This window comes from Myxocyprinus asiaticus, chromosome 26 (genome assembly GCF_019703515.2).
Source record: "Myxocyprinus asiaticus isolate MX2 ecotype Aquarium Trade chromosome 26, UBuf_Myxa_2, whole genome shotgun sequence".
Lineage (NCBI taxonomy): Eukaryota > Metazoa > Chordata > Actinopteri > Cypriniformes > Catostomidae > Myxocyprinus > Myxocyprinus asiaticus.
In genome coordinates, this window is record NC_059369.1 from 26,727,837 (window position 1) to 26,746,071 (window position 18,235).

General features: G+C 35.7%; 1 protein-coding gene across 2 annotated transcripts; it reads left to right on the forward strand.

Annotated features, from left to right (window-relative positions):
* The first annotated feature begins 217 nt into the window (after positions 1-217).
* Positions 218-16,877, forward strand: LOC127417218 (arrestin domain-containing protein 4-like). Of its 2 annotated transcripts, XM_051657073.1 has the most exons (11): positions 218-259; positions 1,190-1,328; positions 1,467-1,680; positions 4,511-4,759; positions 5,243-5,309; positions 5,523-5,670; positions 6,275-6,377; positions 13,400-13,656; positions 13,994-14,156; positions 15,683-15,834; positions 15,921-16,877. In XM_051657073.1, the coding sequence occupies exons 4-11, from the start codon at positions 4,519-4,521 to the stop codon at positions 15,945-15,947; spliced, it is 1,158 nt and encodes a 385-aa protein (XP_051513033.1). In that variant the 5' UTR covers positions 218-259; positions 1,190-1,328; positions 1,467-1,680; positions 4,511-4,518; the 3' UTR covers positions 15,948-16,877. The 2 variants fall into 2 exon arrangements, with proteins under 2 accessions (XP_051513033.1, XP_051513035.1); XM_051657075.1 differs by lacking the exons at positions 218-259; positions 1,467-1,680 and having other exon boundaries at positions 1,298-1,328.
* The last annotated feature ends 1,358 nt before the right edge of the window (positions 16,878-18,235 follow it).

The following is an 18,235-nucleotide window of genomic DNA, read 5'->3' on the forward strand; positions in this document are numbered from 1 at the left end:
GGGCATAGGTGAAGGCCAGGGGCTAATGGCAATGAGGGATTTGTCAGTCATCCTAACATTTAATAATCCCTGGATCTCCATTTTCTGCTGTTTGTTTATATTAACCTCTGGTTGAACCCACTTTAGAGGCAGCCTCTGTGCCAGAAAGTTCACTGAACATTCAGCATGGAAGCGGAGAACATGTCATCTCGAATCTATTAGCCCACAGGGGAGACTGCAGCAGTCCATGCACCACACACACACAACTCGCATACACTAGGTAAGCTGCAAACCCTCACATTTTCTGTTCTGATGGCGTCTGTAACTGAGATTATTGCATGCAATAACCACATTCTCACCTTGCTTTTTTTGCTCATGCCGAATAATCCTATCAAACAATGCAGTACATCTTACCGTAACTGCTTTCTACCACATTCTGTATAGCACTCCTGTCACTGTGCCCTCACCAGTGATGGTGATGACAGTTATGCTTTCTTTGCATTTGTTGCCTTTAATTATACAATCTCAAATACACATAAGAACACGTTTTGATTTAGACCTGGAAACAAACATTTGGATATGTAGCTGGAAATATGTTTTCCAGTCTGCATTAGATGATTTATGAAAGGATGGTTTTTATTATGCTTGGCTGTATTTCTAAGATTAGAGAGAAATTCTAAGAGTTTGTGTGTATTGACCATCACCGGTTAAACATTTTATTTTTAGAGAGTATATTGCTTTATTAAGTTATACATTATTGAAACTAAAATGCACCAAACATAGTGTCCTGTTGGTTTGCATACTAACCATTGGGTGGTGACAAAGAGAGGTCACATCGGCAGGGTGGGATGTTCACTGATCCATTATACAGTAAACATGATTGGTGAGATGGTCTTCAGAGATTCTAAAACAAACACCTTATCCTATCAATACATAAATGAGTGTTATTTAACAGTTATGCATCTCTATTTGCAAGCTTTTTAGCCATTTCTGTCCTGCTTTGCGGTACATTTTAATGGCTCCATTTTTTATGTCTTAAAGATGCACTCAGTAACTTTTGTCTTTGTGTCATCTTGGACTTACACTGACACCTAGAGGCTTGGATGCAGCATCATTTAAAATCAATAGTTTTCAGTTTCAGATGCCATTGTGGAAATTTAGCATTCACAGTCTGCCATGACTAATTTAATCATTGAGTGTCAAATAACAGGACGGTTATTGAGATTAAGTGAGTAGTATTCTGCTGGTCACGTGATTCTAACATGGCAGCCCCCATGTGCAGACCCTCTCCATGTAGAATAAAACAGCTTTTAAAAGGTTACTGATATGACTGGAGTCTTCATTTGAATGTGAGTGCTCATGATTTCCTACAAATATTGCAAAATTACAATTCATGTTTTTAGAAGTTAAACTTTTTTGATGAGGAAAAAATTACTGAGTGTACCTTTAATATTGACCTGTTTCAGTGATGTCACTTTTCCCCACAGCCGCCATATTTGTGACCATCAGCGGGAGGAAACAGTCTTGGTGAAAAAAGAAACACCCGTGAAACGAGATCAATAAAAACATCAAAAATTACTTTTGGTCCATGCCCAGTCCCAAGAAGTGTTCATACAGATCTGAAGACAGCACAAATATTGGCAAATTGAACTTTCATGGACATTTAAAAATATTTTATCCACGATTAATCTCTGTACACTGGTAAGTCTAATGTGTGACCGTTTTGTGTTATAATTTGTGTTATTTTCTGGTCTGATTTAGTAACAGTATTTAAAATCATCTGTGATGATCCCGACTGTATGAATGTAGGAGCTGCTTTTAACTCCTGAAGAAGGTTTTTGTCGCATCCCACAGCGCAGCACATTGAAGGTATATGGAATACTGGTCACAAACATGGCGGCGATATGGGTTACAGTGAGGCAATGGAGCCAATGGGGCCAATCCTTAAACAGTAAAATGCTCACTGTTTCAAAAGTATAGCCATAAGTCATAAACAAAATGCGTGTAAACATGATTTTAGCGTGATAAAATCGCTTACTAATCTTTTCTGTGTAAAGTTATATCCAAATTTACAACTTTGTTGCCATGACGATATAACACTGTAAACCCAAAAATTTCTGTAAAAACAAATATTTAAACAACTTAACAGCTCAAATAATACACATTTTTTAACAGAAGAATTAATGCAAGTGCTTTTATAAAATTATAAGCTTCACATTTCTGACTTTGTACTCTCCAAAAACTGGCCCCATTCACTTCCACTGTAAACTGAAACCTCTTTTTTTATTTTAAAGTAAGGGAGGAACTGGTAGAAATGCATTTTTGTGGTATTCAAAAATATGCCACAATAGCAGTTGATTGAGTTTAACTATTGATCCCGGAATATACCTTTAAATAATTTCTCTACTTTGGTTTGAGCAGATTTTTTAGCCATATTTGCCATGTCCTTGGGGGATATGCATAACTGAATAACTTATATAAAAAAATAAAAAAATAAAAATAAAATAAAAAAATAAATTGTATTTATTTTCTTTTTTTCTTTCCTCTAAGTCTAATTGAAAACTCTGATTAGAAATATTTGCTTACTGTGGTAAAGAATCAAGTTATAATTAACAAAGTGCCTGGGCTTGACCAGAGCATATTTGTAATACTGCAGTCTGGTATTAAGCCTCCCCTTTAATAGAAATACTTAAAAATACAACATGCAAATTACAAGCAACAAGCACATTCATTTAAAAAATAAAAATAAATAAATATATATTATATATATATATATATATATATATATATATATATATATATATATATATATATATATATATATATATATATATAAAAAAATAATAATTGCAGCATAACAGAAATGTCCCATTTAATTAATAGCCAGTGTCACTAAAGACTAACTTTGTCCAATTGTTCACTTGTGTGCATCAATGTTAAACAGTAGCTGGCAACTCTTAATTTATTTTAGTTTATGTGTAACTAGAAAAAAAGTAAACCAGTGCACTTATATCTAGAAATGGCAAGCCAGTGCACAGAAATACTTGCATAACAACAAGATATCTGTTCATATGTGATGAAAGCCTATTTAGCAAGTGCCGCATATCAGTAAAACGTTATACAGTTTAGTGTTCATGTAGACACTGAACAATGTAACAAAATTAATACCTTCCTGACTCTCATTTTTTGATATGGGACAAGTGGAAGCACATTGACCTCTCTTCAATTCTTTGAATTGTGTTTCTAGAAACCTCTTTTAAATCAATATAACAGATGTTCCTTCAGGGATAGACGAGACGAGGTAGCGGCTTCACGTACGCTAAAAGCAGGCGAAGATATGATAGGCCAAGAGTCACAGGTCGACCAATCACAACACTGTACACGCGGTGTTGCTGGCGTTCTATAGTCCTTTTTCACTCTCTGGGTTTTGGAACGCGGAAGTAAAAGTTTGCAGGATAAACTTCGACAGCGGATTCACCGGGAGTGAATATTTTCACTTACCTTGCTCTAAGACCAAAAGAAAAAATCCACTATTACGTTTGAATTACTTTCCAGAAAAGGAAAAAAAAAAAATAAAGAGCGGTGAATTAAGACAATCAGATGGGAGAAGATGCCAAATTTACTGTCGCTCTCTCAGCAGCTGTAACAGAAACCCCCTCGCAGCTGTGGTAACTCGTTTTTTAAAATTAATTCCAGGGTAATATAACACAAATCAAAATGTTATAAATGTACACTCAATATTAAAAAAATATATAATATAAAAAAAATGCGAGATTTACGCTGATAAATAAGGCGGAAACGCGTCGTCACAGTCTGTGAAAAAGATCTATTGGTTAACAGCGGCAGGCACATTAGTAATTAGTTCATTTCATATGCATATGCTCGAGCTAGAAGTACAAGGGGACAGTACCTGACATACATGTACATAAGCCAATCAGCGCCTGAAAATTAACACTGGGCGTGGTTTTGAAGCCAGAGACTGTGCATGAAGAGCGTTAAATTCAACTGTAAAATGAGTAGTTCTTCAAAAGTTAATGCAATGTTGCGTCTATTTACTTATTTACCGCCTTTTAAACATTGCTAGAATTGTTCATGTATCTCGATAAACATGCGTAGATATTGACAAACATAGTAATTTAGTGTCACATTTGTTTCAACCGATGTATGAACTATCAGAATCAGAATGAGCTTTACTGCCAAGTATGCTGCCACATACAAGGATTTTTTCTTGGTGACAGAACCTTCCAGTGCACAAACAATACAACAAAAAGAAAAATCTATCTGTTCTGATAAACAACAACAGGTAAGAGGTAACAAAATATTGGACACGCGTTTAGATAAGACTTTCTATAAGCGATAAGCGTTTCATTGTTTACAGCAGTGTCAAAATATTGGGGCAAAGTTAAAATATTAGCCAACACGTAAGGATTACCTGACAGAGCAATATCCACGATTGCAACAAAATCTAAATGTTTTTTTTTTTTTGGTTTTTTTTTTTTTTGATGAAATTTGCTCCATATTTACTTTACAGAAACCAAGATGGCACATGGTGAACTGAAAAAAATGGCTGTGATTTATGACAACGAACAGAGGAACGGTTACTGCTCTGGTGAAGTTGTGTCTGGACAAGTTTTACTTCAACTCTCAGAATCCACCAAAGTCAAAGATATACACATATTAGTCAAAGGATATGCTCAGGTGTGTTGGAATGATAGACTGTCTAACTGCTCAGAAGAGAGGAAACATCTGTCCTTATCCAAGACACTTTTAGCGGCAACAGGTAGGCCAACGAGACATTAAACATGTTTTTCTCTTAAGGAATAGTTCACTCAAAAATGACAATTCCCTCATCATTTACTCACCTTCATGCCATCCCAGATGTGTATGACTTTTTATTTTTACTGCTGAACACAAATGAAGATTTTTTTATAAGAATAGCTCCGCTCTGTAGGTTCATTTAATGCAACTGAATGGTGGCCAGAACTTTGAAGCTCAAGACCTTCAAGCTTCTGGCCACCATTCACTAGCTTTGAATAGACCTGCAGGGTGGAGGTATTCTTCTAAAAAAAACTGTGAGAAGAAAGAAAGTCACACACATCTGGCATGACATGAGGGTGAGTAAATTATGGTAAATTATCATTTCTGGGTGAACTATACCTCTACAGTTTGAGACATTAATCATGAATATTTCTGATGATAAAAGTGTTGCATTGTCTGTTAAATCACTAATGTGGTATAGTTAAATGTAATAACATCTGATTAGGTACTCAAGACCTCATCCTTGATTGTGGTACCCATGTGATCCCTTTTCAACTGGAGCTACCTCAAAGGTAAGTGCAAAGTGTTTCATTTTTGTTGTGTTAAGGAAATCTATTACTTTTGGAATAGACAGAAATCTGTTCTATTACAACATCAGTTGCAACAAAGGTTTCGGATTGAGAATGAGATTGTGTTTTCAAACATATAGAGCGAATGCAATATACAGCAAAGAAAACCCATCCATCAGACAGAACTGATTCTACAAATTTCACTTTGTCTTCTAGTCCCTTGGTTTCCTCTTTTACTGGAAAATATGGGAGAGTTTACTATATGGTGAAGGCTGTTCTAAAAAGGCCATTCCATGAGAAACAGCATGCTTGCAGAGAACTTTCTATTATCAGTCATATTGATATCAATATGCCATCACTGATAGTGAGTATGTCAAAACTGCCTCAAAACTCCACATATTTTACCAAGACAAACCCAATCCAAACTGGTTGTCTACACCTTTTTTTAGGCACTAATAGCATGTAAATTAGATATCTACATGCACTTTATATTCTGCGTTGTTTTCTGAGTCAAGTCTGTGAAACGTTTCAAATGCATTCGAAAATGTTTTTCAACACCTGTTTATTATTGTGCCATAATTTGTTTCTGATAATGCCACCCCTAAACAGCACATAAAAACAAAATACTGTGGTTTAGCTCTTAAGGAAAATGTTACACAGGCTGCTGTTCAGGACTAGTTGACTCATTCTCCATGGAACATAGGGATTTGATGGATAGGGACATGCAAATCAGTTTTAATCTCTGTGATTGTACTAAAAAAGTGGAAAATATTTGGAATATGCCATTTTCATTTGTACTTTAATTTGAATAACATCACTGACACCAAATATAGGTACTTAGAGCATGACAGCATGTGATCATTACAACTTGTATTTATGTTTGTATCTTATTTGTTCTTCATAAGAACATGATGTTGTGATTAGAGAATCCTCTGTAGCAAACCCTTGACTCAGAGTTGTTGTTACAGTTTCCAATGTCACAAACCTGTGAGAAGATGATTGGATGCTGGATCTTTACTTCAGGTCTCGTCTCTCTGACTGTCAATGTGGACCGAATGGGTTATTGCAGTGGTAAGAGAAAATAAGCATACAGTGCTGTCCAGTGGTGAAAATGCTTATATTTAGCTTTTTTCTAAATTAATATATATATATATATATATATATATATTTAAACAAATTATATTATCAGCATAACAATTTGAGGGAAAAGTTGAAAAATAAACATGAACATTAATGAACATTCTGAAATTCTTAGTGTTTGGTATGTTCCCCATTTGTTCCCCACATGCACTTGAGCTGGCATGGACTTCATAAGTTTTGGGATCCATGTTATCCCAAAATGAGTTGAGAATGTTCCAAGCATTTTGTGTGCTTCAATGGAAGCATGGAAATCTGACCATTCATACAAAGGTGTTGTCATGATCAGTAGCCACTTTCATACAATACATGAAACTTAAAATGTTAAAATGCATTGAAATTGCCAAATTACCTGTTCTATTAATTGTTTCACATCAACTATTCACACATGCAATGGCTTTCCTTCTTTTATCCTTATTTCTACTACACATCTGCACCAAAATTCCGTTAAAACTCTAAAAGCATTTGCCAGAATGCTCCACTTCAATGGAGAGAAGCTCTATTGTTTCAGCCTCTGTCCGATTTAACAACATTTCTTTCCAGACTTTTTAACAGGAGACTTTTGACTTCAACGAGTCCTAAACTCATATGCATTGTTGGGCAAGCTACTCAAAAAATGTAGCAAGCTAAGCTACCAACTACTCAACAGAAAAATTAGTTAAGCTAAGCTAAAAGCTACACTTCAGAGAAAGTAGCAAGTTACACTACAAGCTACACACCAAAAGTAGCTTGCTAAATTTAAGCTACTTCAACCAGATGCACAGAGCATACTGTCATAGACAAAGCATCTTAAAGACTTATTCAAATGATGATTATCAAAGCCATGGTACAGCATAGTACAGTATAGTTCAATACAGTATACACGTATGCAGTGTGATGCAATATAATATGTAAAAAAAACAAAAACATGTAAATTCATATTTATGCATGCTACCTATACAAACCCATGTGTTCAAAATAAAAAAAAAATCACTTTTTACATTTTATTTTTCATATTTAATCTACTACCTCTACAAATACCCATTTGAACAATTTATTTAGCACATTCCTGTATAACAACTCTGTGTACATATACTATTCATCTTATACTGTAATTCAGTGTCTTGATGTTGTATTTCTGTATGTACTAGATACTTCTGATCAGAGGCCAAATTTCTTATGCTTGTGTGAGCACATCTGGGCAATAACAATGTGATATCTGGTGGTATCAGATGGTATATCCATGGTACTTTGAGATACAATTACCATATTTACAGTATGTACTATTCTGTATTTACATGATGCTTCAAAGTACTTCAAAGAATACCATTATACTACTATGGTACTTCATTATATGATTACCTTATTCGTATACCACTCTATTAACATGGTGCTCTCAGGTAATGGTATATGTCCAAAAAACATGGTAATGCCATGGTACTTTTTATGTGTTTTTGTGTAGTGTTATTCTGATACTCTTTTAGTGGTAAAAGCTTTACCTGCAGTGCCATTCAAGCTGTACACGTTGAACTTAATAAAGACCTTCATCACTGGCAAACGATAGGACGCATTTGCAGGTTTGGTTTCCATTGATTGTAGATCCACTGTAACCAGCATTATCTTTATTTTACGTATTTAAAAATATTTTGTGAGCACGTTGTATGGGATCAAAATCCCATCAAAAGTATTGCGGTCACGGATCCAAAAATAATAAGCGTGAATCAAAAAATAATAAGCACAGATAAAAAATAAAAAAAATAAGCACAAAAATATATAAAAAGCACAAATCAAAATAATTAGCGCAGATCAAAAAAGAACAAGCATGAATCAAAAATATGTAAACATTTAAAATATGCTGCAAAAAACAACAGAAAACAATGTGTTGTCCGAGTAGGCCATTATCATAGTCCGTTAACACATGTATCGAGTCAGCTGAATTTAGTTAGCAGTCTTTAGTTTAGGCATTATTTAAGACTTCCTTGTTTGTAGGTTATTGGCTGCATATCTAAAAAAACAAACAAAAAACAAGGCTGGGTTGGTGTGGATGTTGGATTTTATTTAGTAGAAAAGCAGATCAAGTTGGGTTCTGAATTCATGACTACATTGGTACAGCTAGTAAAAACATGCATCAAACATCCACACCAACCCAGCCTTGTTTTTTTTGTTATTCTTTTAGATATGCAGCCAATAACCTACAAAAAAAGTCTTGAATAATGCCTAAACTAAAGACTCTGCTAACTAAATTCAGCTGACTCGATACATGTTAACGGACTATGATAATGGCCTAGGAACAACACATTGTTTCCTAGAGCTGGCAGAAAATACTCAAAACAGACACAAGCAGCGTATCTATCAATCATAAATAATATAATATTGAGCAGCAGCCATCGGAGTTGCATTGGAGTGATGTCACCCCCCCTCTTCGAATGATTGGCTAGAGGAGGAGCTGTCGATTAAGAACTTATAGACCAACTGAGATGCAAAACGGCCCCTGATTTACATGAAACTCTACTCAAGTTTTGGAAAACCAAGCGCAGAACTTGGAAACAAAAGCAAAGAAAAATACAGCGTAAGCGTACCAAAAAAAAAAAAAAAAAAAAATGAAAATATGAGCAAAATTGTCAGAGAGCACAAAAAACATTAATATACAGGTGCATCTCAATAAATTAGAATGTCGTGGAAAAGTTCATTTATTTCAGTAATTCAACTCAAATTGTGAAACTCGTGTATTAAATAAATTCAATGCACACAGACTGAAATAGTTTAAGTCTTTGGTTCTTTTAATTGTGACGATTTTGGCTCACATTTAACAAAAACCCACCAATTCACTATCTCAAAAAATTAGAATACATCATAAGACCAATAAAAAAAAAAAAACATTTTTAGTGAATTGTTGGCCTTCTGGAAAGTATGTTCATTTACTGTATATGTACTCAATACTTGGTAGGGGCTCCTTTTGCTTTAATTACTGCCTCAATTCGGTGTGGCATGGAGGTGATCAATTTGTGGCACTGCTGAGGTGGTATGGAAGCCCAGGTTTCTTTGACAGTGGCCTTCAGCTCATCTGCATTTTTTGGTCTCTTGTTTCTCATTTTCCTCTTGACAATACCCCATAGATTCTCTATGGGGTTCAGGTCTGGTGAGTTTGCTGGCCAGTCAAGCACACCAACACCATGGTCATTTAACCAACTTTTGGTGCTTTTGGCAGTGTGGGCAGGTGCCAAATCCTGCTGGAAAATGAAATCAGCATCTTTAAAAAGCTGGTCAGCAGAAGGAAGCATGAAGTGCTCCAAAATTTCTTGGTAAACGGGTGCAGTGACTTTGGTTTTCAAAAAACACAATGGACCAACACCAGCAGATGACATTGCACCCCAAATCATCACAGACCGTGGAAACTTAACACTGGACTTCAAGCAACTTGGGCTATGAGCTTCTCCACCTTTCCTCCAGACTCTAGGACCTTGGTTTCCAAATGAAATACAAAACTTGCTCTCATCTGAAAAGAGGACTTTGGACCACTGGGCAACAGTCCAGTTCTTCTTCTCCTTAGCCCAGGTAAGACGCCTCTGACATTGTCTGTGGTTCAGGAGTGGCTTAACAAGAGGAATACGACAACTGTAGCCAAATTCCTTGACATGTCTGTGTGTGGTGGCTCTTGATGCCTTGACCCCAGCCTCAGTCCATTGTAGCAAATTAGCTTAAAAGGGAATTATTTATAACTAATTATAACTGGTTATAATTAATAATAAATATTTAGATTAGATCTTAGAATTAACTGTAGCAGAATCGATATTACAATTACTTGATCTGTCCGTCCAGCGAGCAGACAATATAATTATTTATCAATTCTAGGAAGATTACTTTCCTGGCCAAGGAACAATAGTCTTCCTACTTATACAGTGCTAGCAGTAGTTTAGCATGTAGCAAGGAGCAACATTCAGTGACTTTGAATTATGAGAGGAACACAGAGACAATCAATCGTGAATATAAGGGATTTAATAAATGAAACTATAACTAACATACAAACAAACTAAGCAAAACATACATATATAGAATGAAGAAAAGTAAGGAAAAGAGAGAGAGAGAGAGAGAGAGAGAGAGAGAGAGAGAGAGAAAAGAATGGCAGTATTTCAAGGGTTTTAAAACTCTCAGTTAACCACAACCTAAATGAGAATCATCAGAGGCACAATTCACCTTAAAAGGGGTTCAAACTTAAACGCGCATCTAATCAGTTGTAAATGGTTACTTGCATTGGTTTGTTGCTGAATAAGAGTCTTGATGCGGTAGACGAGGTTCTCGATGATTTCTTTAGGAGTGAGTTGAAGAAGTCCACAGGAAATCCACAAAGTTACTTGAAGGTAAACACTGCCAGAAGGTTAAACTCAAGAGAGAGTTTTGGAGTGGGTTGGTCTCAAGAAGAAGAGTTTTTGAGCCATGATTAGTCTGCGCTCTGGAGTTTTGATAGTTCATTGCCGCACCCATTTTGTGGGTGGAGTGGCCAATCAGAGGCACGCATTTTGAGCGGGAGAAACATCCTTTGTCTCCGTTTATGGCCCATTCGCATTTTATTGCTGATCTGGACCGCTAGTGCAGCTTTTAATTCAAAACATAGTAAGAATTGTTCGATGCATTTCACGATCACATGGTGTACATTATTGTGTAAGAAATAAAGGGAAGATCATTTTGATACCAAGAAGGTAACCTCCAGACGATATTAAAGCAGAGAAACACTCATACACTTGAATATAGGCATTTAACGTCTAACTAATACAAGTAAAGGGTTTTAACTAAGTTAATATGATAGGGGAATATACATACAACACATGCATATAGCAGATACATTTATAACTGCTTACTATGGCCTAAAATAGAGAAAATGTCTTTAGGTGTGTGTGTGACGTGTATTGGAATTACTGGAGACAGACAACTGCTCTGGTGCCTGGCACGGGGGGGGGGTCACCCTCCTCTCTGTGGTATGTGTTTGAAGCTTGATGGAGACACTTCAGAGGAGGCCTGTTTTAGCATCCTTTTGATAGTGATAAAGACCATCTGCAATTTAGCACCCATATAAATGTAAACGTGGAGACCAGGTCAGTAATTTATATGCAAATGTCAAAAGGCTAAAAGGTTTTTTTTCAAACAAAGTTTTTTTCAAACAAAGTGTAATTAGCCATCACTGATCTTACACAGACGTTACACCATTCCTTGTGAAGTTCACTCAAATTCTTGAATCGATTTTGCTTGACAATCATAAGGCTGCGGTTCTCTCGGTTGGTTGTGCATCTTTTTCTTCAACACTTTTTCCTTCCACTCAACTTTCTGTTAACATGCTTGGATACAGCACTCTGTGAACAGCCAGCTTCTTTGGCAATGAATGTTTGTGGCTTACCCTCCTTGTGAAGGGTGTCAATGATTGTCTTCTGGACAACTGTCAGATCAGCAGTCTTCCCCATGATTGTGTAGCCTAGTGAACCAAACTGAGAGACCATTTTGAAGGCTCAGGAAACCTTTGCAGGTGTTTTGAGTTGATTAGCTGATTGGCATGTCACCATATTCTAATTTTTTGAGATAGTGAATTGGTGGGTTTTTGTTAAATGTGAGCCAAAATCATCACAATTAAAAGAACCAAAGACTTAAACTACTTCAGTCTGTGTGCATTGAATTTATTTAATACACGAGTTTCACAATTTGAGTTGAATTACTGAAATAAATAAACTTTTCCACGACATTCTAATTTATTGAGATGCACCTGTAATCAAGGAAAACATGATTTTGTTTGCAATTCTGATGACTGCTTTATTCTGTTGTTTTTTTTTTTTGCAGTATATTTTAAATGTGTTTATATATTTTTGATTCATGCTTATGTTTTGATCTGCGCTAATTATTTTGATCTTCGCTTATTATTTATTTTTGCGCTTATTTTTTTTATCTGCGCTTATTATTTTTTATTCACTATTATTTTGATTCACGCTTATTATTTTTGGATCCGTGACCGCAATACTTTTGACGGGATTTTGATCCCATAGTGTTGGCAAGTGAGAGCACGTACAAATTCTTCAGCAGCGCGCACGTGAGCTTTTTGAGTCATTCAGACTGAATCGCGAACCGATTCAGACCACTTTGCTATAATGTGTTACCAATTCATTGTAAAGAACTGACTCAGATGAGCAATTAATTTAGTTCTGATTCAAATCTGACGATAGTAAACACCGGTATGATGTATGATGTAGCGGTGTAGCTTTTGTCAAAGCTATGCGCTACCTAATCAAAAATATAGCTTTGCTACTGAAAAGCAACTTGATTATGCTGTTTGTAGCGAAGCTACTGCCCATCACTGCTCATGTGCTTGGACCATTAACCTTATGGCTTTGTTAACACATAGCATCAATACAGAACTTTTTCAAAAATGTTAAAAACTTCTCATATTACCAAATAGCCTGAGCTAATTTGCCGACATTTCAACAATGGGTCCAGTTCACACACAACCTTTCAAAAGAAAAATATTGTCAATTTTATAGATAAGACCGTATTCGTGAAAGTGTCTATTATCACAAATCTGCTTATGTTTTTGTGACCTAGAAATAGTGCAGAAACAATATTTCTTATTCCTTTTCCCATCATAACAATTCTTGCACATGTTTAAAATTCTTACACTTCCTGTTTATTTTCAGGATTAAACTAGCTTTTTAATCTGATGTTAAATGTGAACTGTGACTTTTGATTGGCACTGTATATCTTTATGAATTTTAAAGTTTTTTGGTTGTGTAAGTATGACAAACATTGGCCTTTGAGATTTTTGCTAACCTATATCTGGGCGGATCACCATCACGGCTAGGTAAGCTTCTGACTGAGTTTATATTAAGGTAGATATGACTATTTATAGTTTGTGTCATCCTGTTGTAATTGCAGTGGCTTGTTAGAAACAGTTTTATTTTCATCTTGTGATACAGTACAGTCTGTTTTCATCTTTTCTCCAGGAGAATTAATCCCAATCTTCGCTCGGATTGAGAACCGCTCTTCTCGTCTTGTTGTGCCAAAAGCAGTGATATACCAGATTCAGACTTGTATGGCTAATGGGAAAATGAAAATCGTCAAACAGGTGGTTGCTAGTGTTAGAGGAAATGTTGTCCCGTCTGACAGCTCTCACAGATGGAATGGAAAAACATTGAAGATTCCTCCAGTTTCTCCCTCTATTCTCAATTCGGACATCCTGAGAGTAGAATACATCCTTGAAGTGAGTAATAATTAAATGTTGTTAAAACAGTCAGGTGTAAGGATTTATTTAATTACCACTCATAATGCTACCAGACTTTTTAGGTAAGCATAGTATAGTTGCAAAGACTGGAAAATATGCTGATTTGCTGGCCAAATTTACACAGCAACTAAGGTTGTCTAATGAAACCATATGTAAATGCTAATCAATATTAAGTTCATATAGCCTCTGCTTGCTAACACAAAACAGTTATTGAATTATTTTTGTACGTTTAAAATATCGATGTAAAAATGTTACTTATTGTGTATATGAATGGTTGAGCTATCTTTGTTTTTCTGCTACTATTGCTTTTGTCAAGGTAATTGTTCAGATACCTGGTGCTAAAAATCTTAAAGTGAAGTTTCCAGTGGTAATTGGTACCATTCCATACAATGGTCTTGGCAGACACACCTTTAGCATGAGCAGTCATTCCAGTGCGGACATGAGAGCATTAACGCTTACCCTCCCTGGTGTACCTGAAGGTATGGTACAAATTTAATGATGAGGGAATGTTAGGTTTTTATTTCACACCTCATTGTTTGGTCAGATACATTAGCTCAGGAAGACTTGGTTATAATTTGCAGAGGCCCAAAAATTAGTTTTTTAGTAGATGACAGTTGAGCTCTATAATCTGTAAATCCACACTTTAATCAGAAAGGAGCATGGACCATGCTAGAAATCTTCAAACATTGTAACAGGCTTAAAAATTACAATAAAACTGATTCTAATTAAAAGTAAAATTCAAATTTAATATGGGTTAGTTAATTAATGATAAATTATGATGATGCAATTATGTAGTATTACCAAAGTCCCTTTCAAGGCAAGTCAGTCCATTTGGCGGCCATCAATGGAACACTCTCGGGCAGGCTGGGCAGCTATTTTCCATGTAAACAAGCGGTGTACAAGTACAGCTCCTAGCTACTTGAATAGGGAATAACCGAAATCTCCAAAACGGTTCATCAAGATTAAGATCAAAGAAGATATTTCAAATCAGCAGTAAAATCTGACAACACAGGTGTCATAAATTTTATTTTTCCTCAGATTACGCTACAAAAACACTATTTTCTCTGCCTGTCTAGCTAATGCACATGTGCGTTCTCCAGTTGACAGGTGATGTTTGTATCTAAAAGGTGACTGGCTCTCCTTTTCTACATCCGTTGGCCGCTGGATGTTCCAATTTCTTCCATTCATTTTAAAAGAATTGGCCCGTCTCTGGTATTACCAGGCAGTGGTTGTGTTGTGGTTTGCGAGTCAGTCAAAATGACATTCACGACCTATTTTATTTCCGTATTGTGACATTTCTGAGCAAAATAGTTTGAGAACTAAGCTAGATAGGCTTTTTAATTATTATTTATTTATTTTCCATAGGGAGTTGATTGGAGTATTAAAAGAGAGCATTTCCTACCACAATGCAGACTTGAATCTTAGTTTGCTAAAACAATTAACTTTTATGCATTTAGCAGACTTTTTATTCCAAAACCACTTACAGTGACTTCAAGGTATATTATTTTTATTAATTCATGTCCTCTCTTGGAAACATACTAATGCCCTTGGGGTTGGTAGCGCATTGCTCTACCAGTTGAGCTACAGAAATGACAAATCAATGGCTAAATAGATGTTTGGCAAGTAGTTAACAATGTCATATAGCCATGCGGCCTAGGTGACGTTCAGCTGAAAAGTTGTTGCAGATGTCTAGCAAGTATAGGGATATAGTTGTTGCATGCAAACATGTTGGACAGACAAACACTGCAACAAAAATACAGTTTTGAATAGAAGAAAACATTTCCAATCCAAGAATAGCCATTAACCTCTGACTGTGAAAAAAGGAACACGAAAGCAATCAGCATATTACCTTCCATAAAAAGTAACAATGCAACACGATTAATTATTGTGATTAGGAGTACTACAATAATGTAACATGAAACAGTACTTTTTAAAAAGTTGAAACATTCCTCAACACTGATTTCCAGACACTTGACTCTGTTTATAAAAATCATTGCCATAATAGCTCCTCCCAGCTATGCAGATGTTGTGACAGAGGAAGAGTTTGAAGAGCACAGGACTTCAATCCAACTGTCGCAACCGGACTGGCTGCTGAATGGTCCAGCATACGCTTGCATTCAGCAGTTCCGCTTCCAGCCTCCTCCCATTTACTCAGAGGTCGGTCATTACTTCATACACATTAGTCTTTTTACATCATAATTTTTTCATTGCTGTTGTTTTATTGTGCCTTTTTCACACTGCAGGTTAACCCACACCCAATCGAACATTGAGCTGTTTGCAGACTTGCTGAATATGTGAAAGAGGATTTTGGTGCCTTAATTACACTGTAGCATTTTTTTCTTTCTCATCCTTTTTTATTAAATGGATTTATTTGTTCTCGTGTGTATTGTTTATGGATTATGGATTGGTTTTGTAGTAATGGACAAAAGTTTATTTCTGCTGTTTTCACCAAGAGCACCACTCAGAGTTTTCAAAATTTTATTCCCGCTTAGCCAGACTTTTTAATATCAGCATAAAGTCTGGTCCACTTGGCAACTTATTCTGACCAAGAAACACCAACTTAGTATAAGTGCAAACAATTATACTGTCAAATAATTGCACAGCAGTTTCGTTCTGCATCTGGCTGCACAGAAAAAAGCATGTCAAAACAAAACAATGGTGACAAGTTCCTCTCTAAGTGGGCAGTTACTGGCCAGAATAAGTTGCAATGTGGACAAGACTTTATGCTGTCAGTCAAAAGTTTGGCTATGCTAGTCTACTATTATATACTATAGCTTCAAAAAATGTTATTGGAATTAGTAAATAAATCTATTGTCAAAAGAGTGTGATTGTAAATTTTGTGGCAGGGATGTACTAACTTGCATATTATGAGGTGCAGGTTGAGATATCACAAACATACTGTAGGTGCACTTGTTCGTGTAAAACTATTAACATTTACTATTTGGCAGACACTTTTATCCAAAGGGAATTACAGTGCATTCAGTGTATATGTTTTATCAGTTTGTGGGTTCCCTGGGAATTGAACCAATGATCTTGGCGTTGCTAGCGCCATGCTATACCAGTTGAGTTCATGAACACTGGCCTGAACATAAGACTATTTATTATGTTCAGCTAGTAAATTATCACTGCTGGCTATCCCAACTTTATCCCATTAAATTATATAACTGAAAAAAAAAAAAATTGTACTCTTTTTGTACTAAAACAAAACACTCAATAAAATATGATTTTTTGCTCAACTGAAGAGATTTTGACTTTTCTGAAAATGGCATTAGTTCATTATTCCATACAAATGTATATTGTAAGTAGTACAATGAGTCTCCCATGAGAGCATGCAAATCAACATTTATCCAAAGAACTACATTAGCACAAACCTTAATAACTCTTTATAACTCAATTATTGCATCTAATTTCATTCAATGTCAGCTACACATGCTGACTGTACTATGATATTGATATTAAAATTATTTTCAAAAGTGTTAAAATTGTAAAGTTTTTCTAAAACTGTTTTTTTACTTTAACAGAAATCCAAGTATCAGTTGCCAAAGTTTACACCCAGAATATTACAGTCATGGTAAGTCATAGCAAAACTACTCATTTTGTTTTCAATCTGTGCTTTAAGTCATTTACAAAATGCCATGTTACTCTGTACATAAATAAGCATATTAGTTGGATAAAAAAAAAAAAAAATGTATCACTGAAATACACCAGGAATAAGTAGATTAAACATACTGGCTTATTTTGCTCATACTGAAACCAAATTAACATAAAAAAGACATGATGGAGATGTACCTCACAGTATTCAATATATGTGTATTTAACTTGCTGTGTCTCTGTAGTCCCATAAAGTATATTATCGGACCAGTGGAGTCGCCTGAACTCTGAGCGCCCTGAATCCAAAGAGATATCTCGGGTGAGATTTTATTCGAGTGTAAATGTGCAATATTTATAAGAAGTTTGAATTATTTAGGATGGAGCCATCACACAGCCAGCTGTTCTCTCCAAAATGCATCACTGAAAAAAAGAAGAGGATAAAATGAAAGATGTTGTAGTGTAAACCTCTCTGTGATACAGCAACATTCAATTCTCACTGTGCTGTAGGCAAAGCATGTTAAACATAGAAAGTAACCTCCCTCGCTACATATTAAAAACGTTAAACACAGTAAACATCTCTGGAACCCTTTTTTATATTCATAGAAGATCATCAGATAAAGAATATGCCTTTTTCAGTGGGTTAAATGTGTTTATAATATGACCTCACATTGTGTGATTCACTGAATAAATCAGACAGTTCTTACCTCTATCACCTCTTATTCAGACTGGACACATGGTTACACAGGGAGACAAGTCCCAGTTACAGCACATCTCAAGGCCCAATGTAAATAGATCATCCATTGTGTTGCTTATTATTTGCTCAATGTTCCAAATCTTTCTTAGTATCCTGTGTAGTCAACAAAAGGCATTCTTCGTTCAGCACAGCCATGTATCTTATTGACACCTCTGGGGTGGATATAGACTTGTTGTGGTTGTTTTTAATATTTAAGGCAAAAACAAATAATGC

Coding starts and splice junctions, on each gene's coding strand:
- LOC127417218 (XM_051657073.1), top strand. CDS start 4,519: ATGGCACATGGTGAACTGAAAAAAATGGCTGTGATTTATGACAACGAA. Junction 6,378..13,399: donor CCGAATGGGTTATTGCAGTG/GTAAGAGAAAAT, acceptor TCTTTTCTCCAG/GAGAATTAATCCCAATCTTC. Junction 14,157..15,682: donor CCTCCCTGGTGTACCTGAAG/GTATGGTACAAA, acceptor TTGCCATAATAG/CTCCTCCCAGCTATGCAGAT.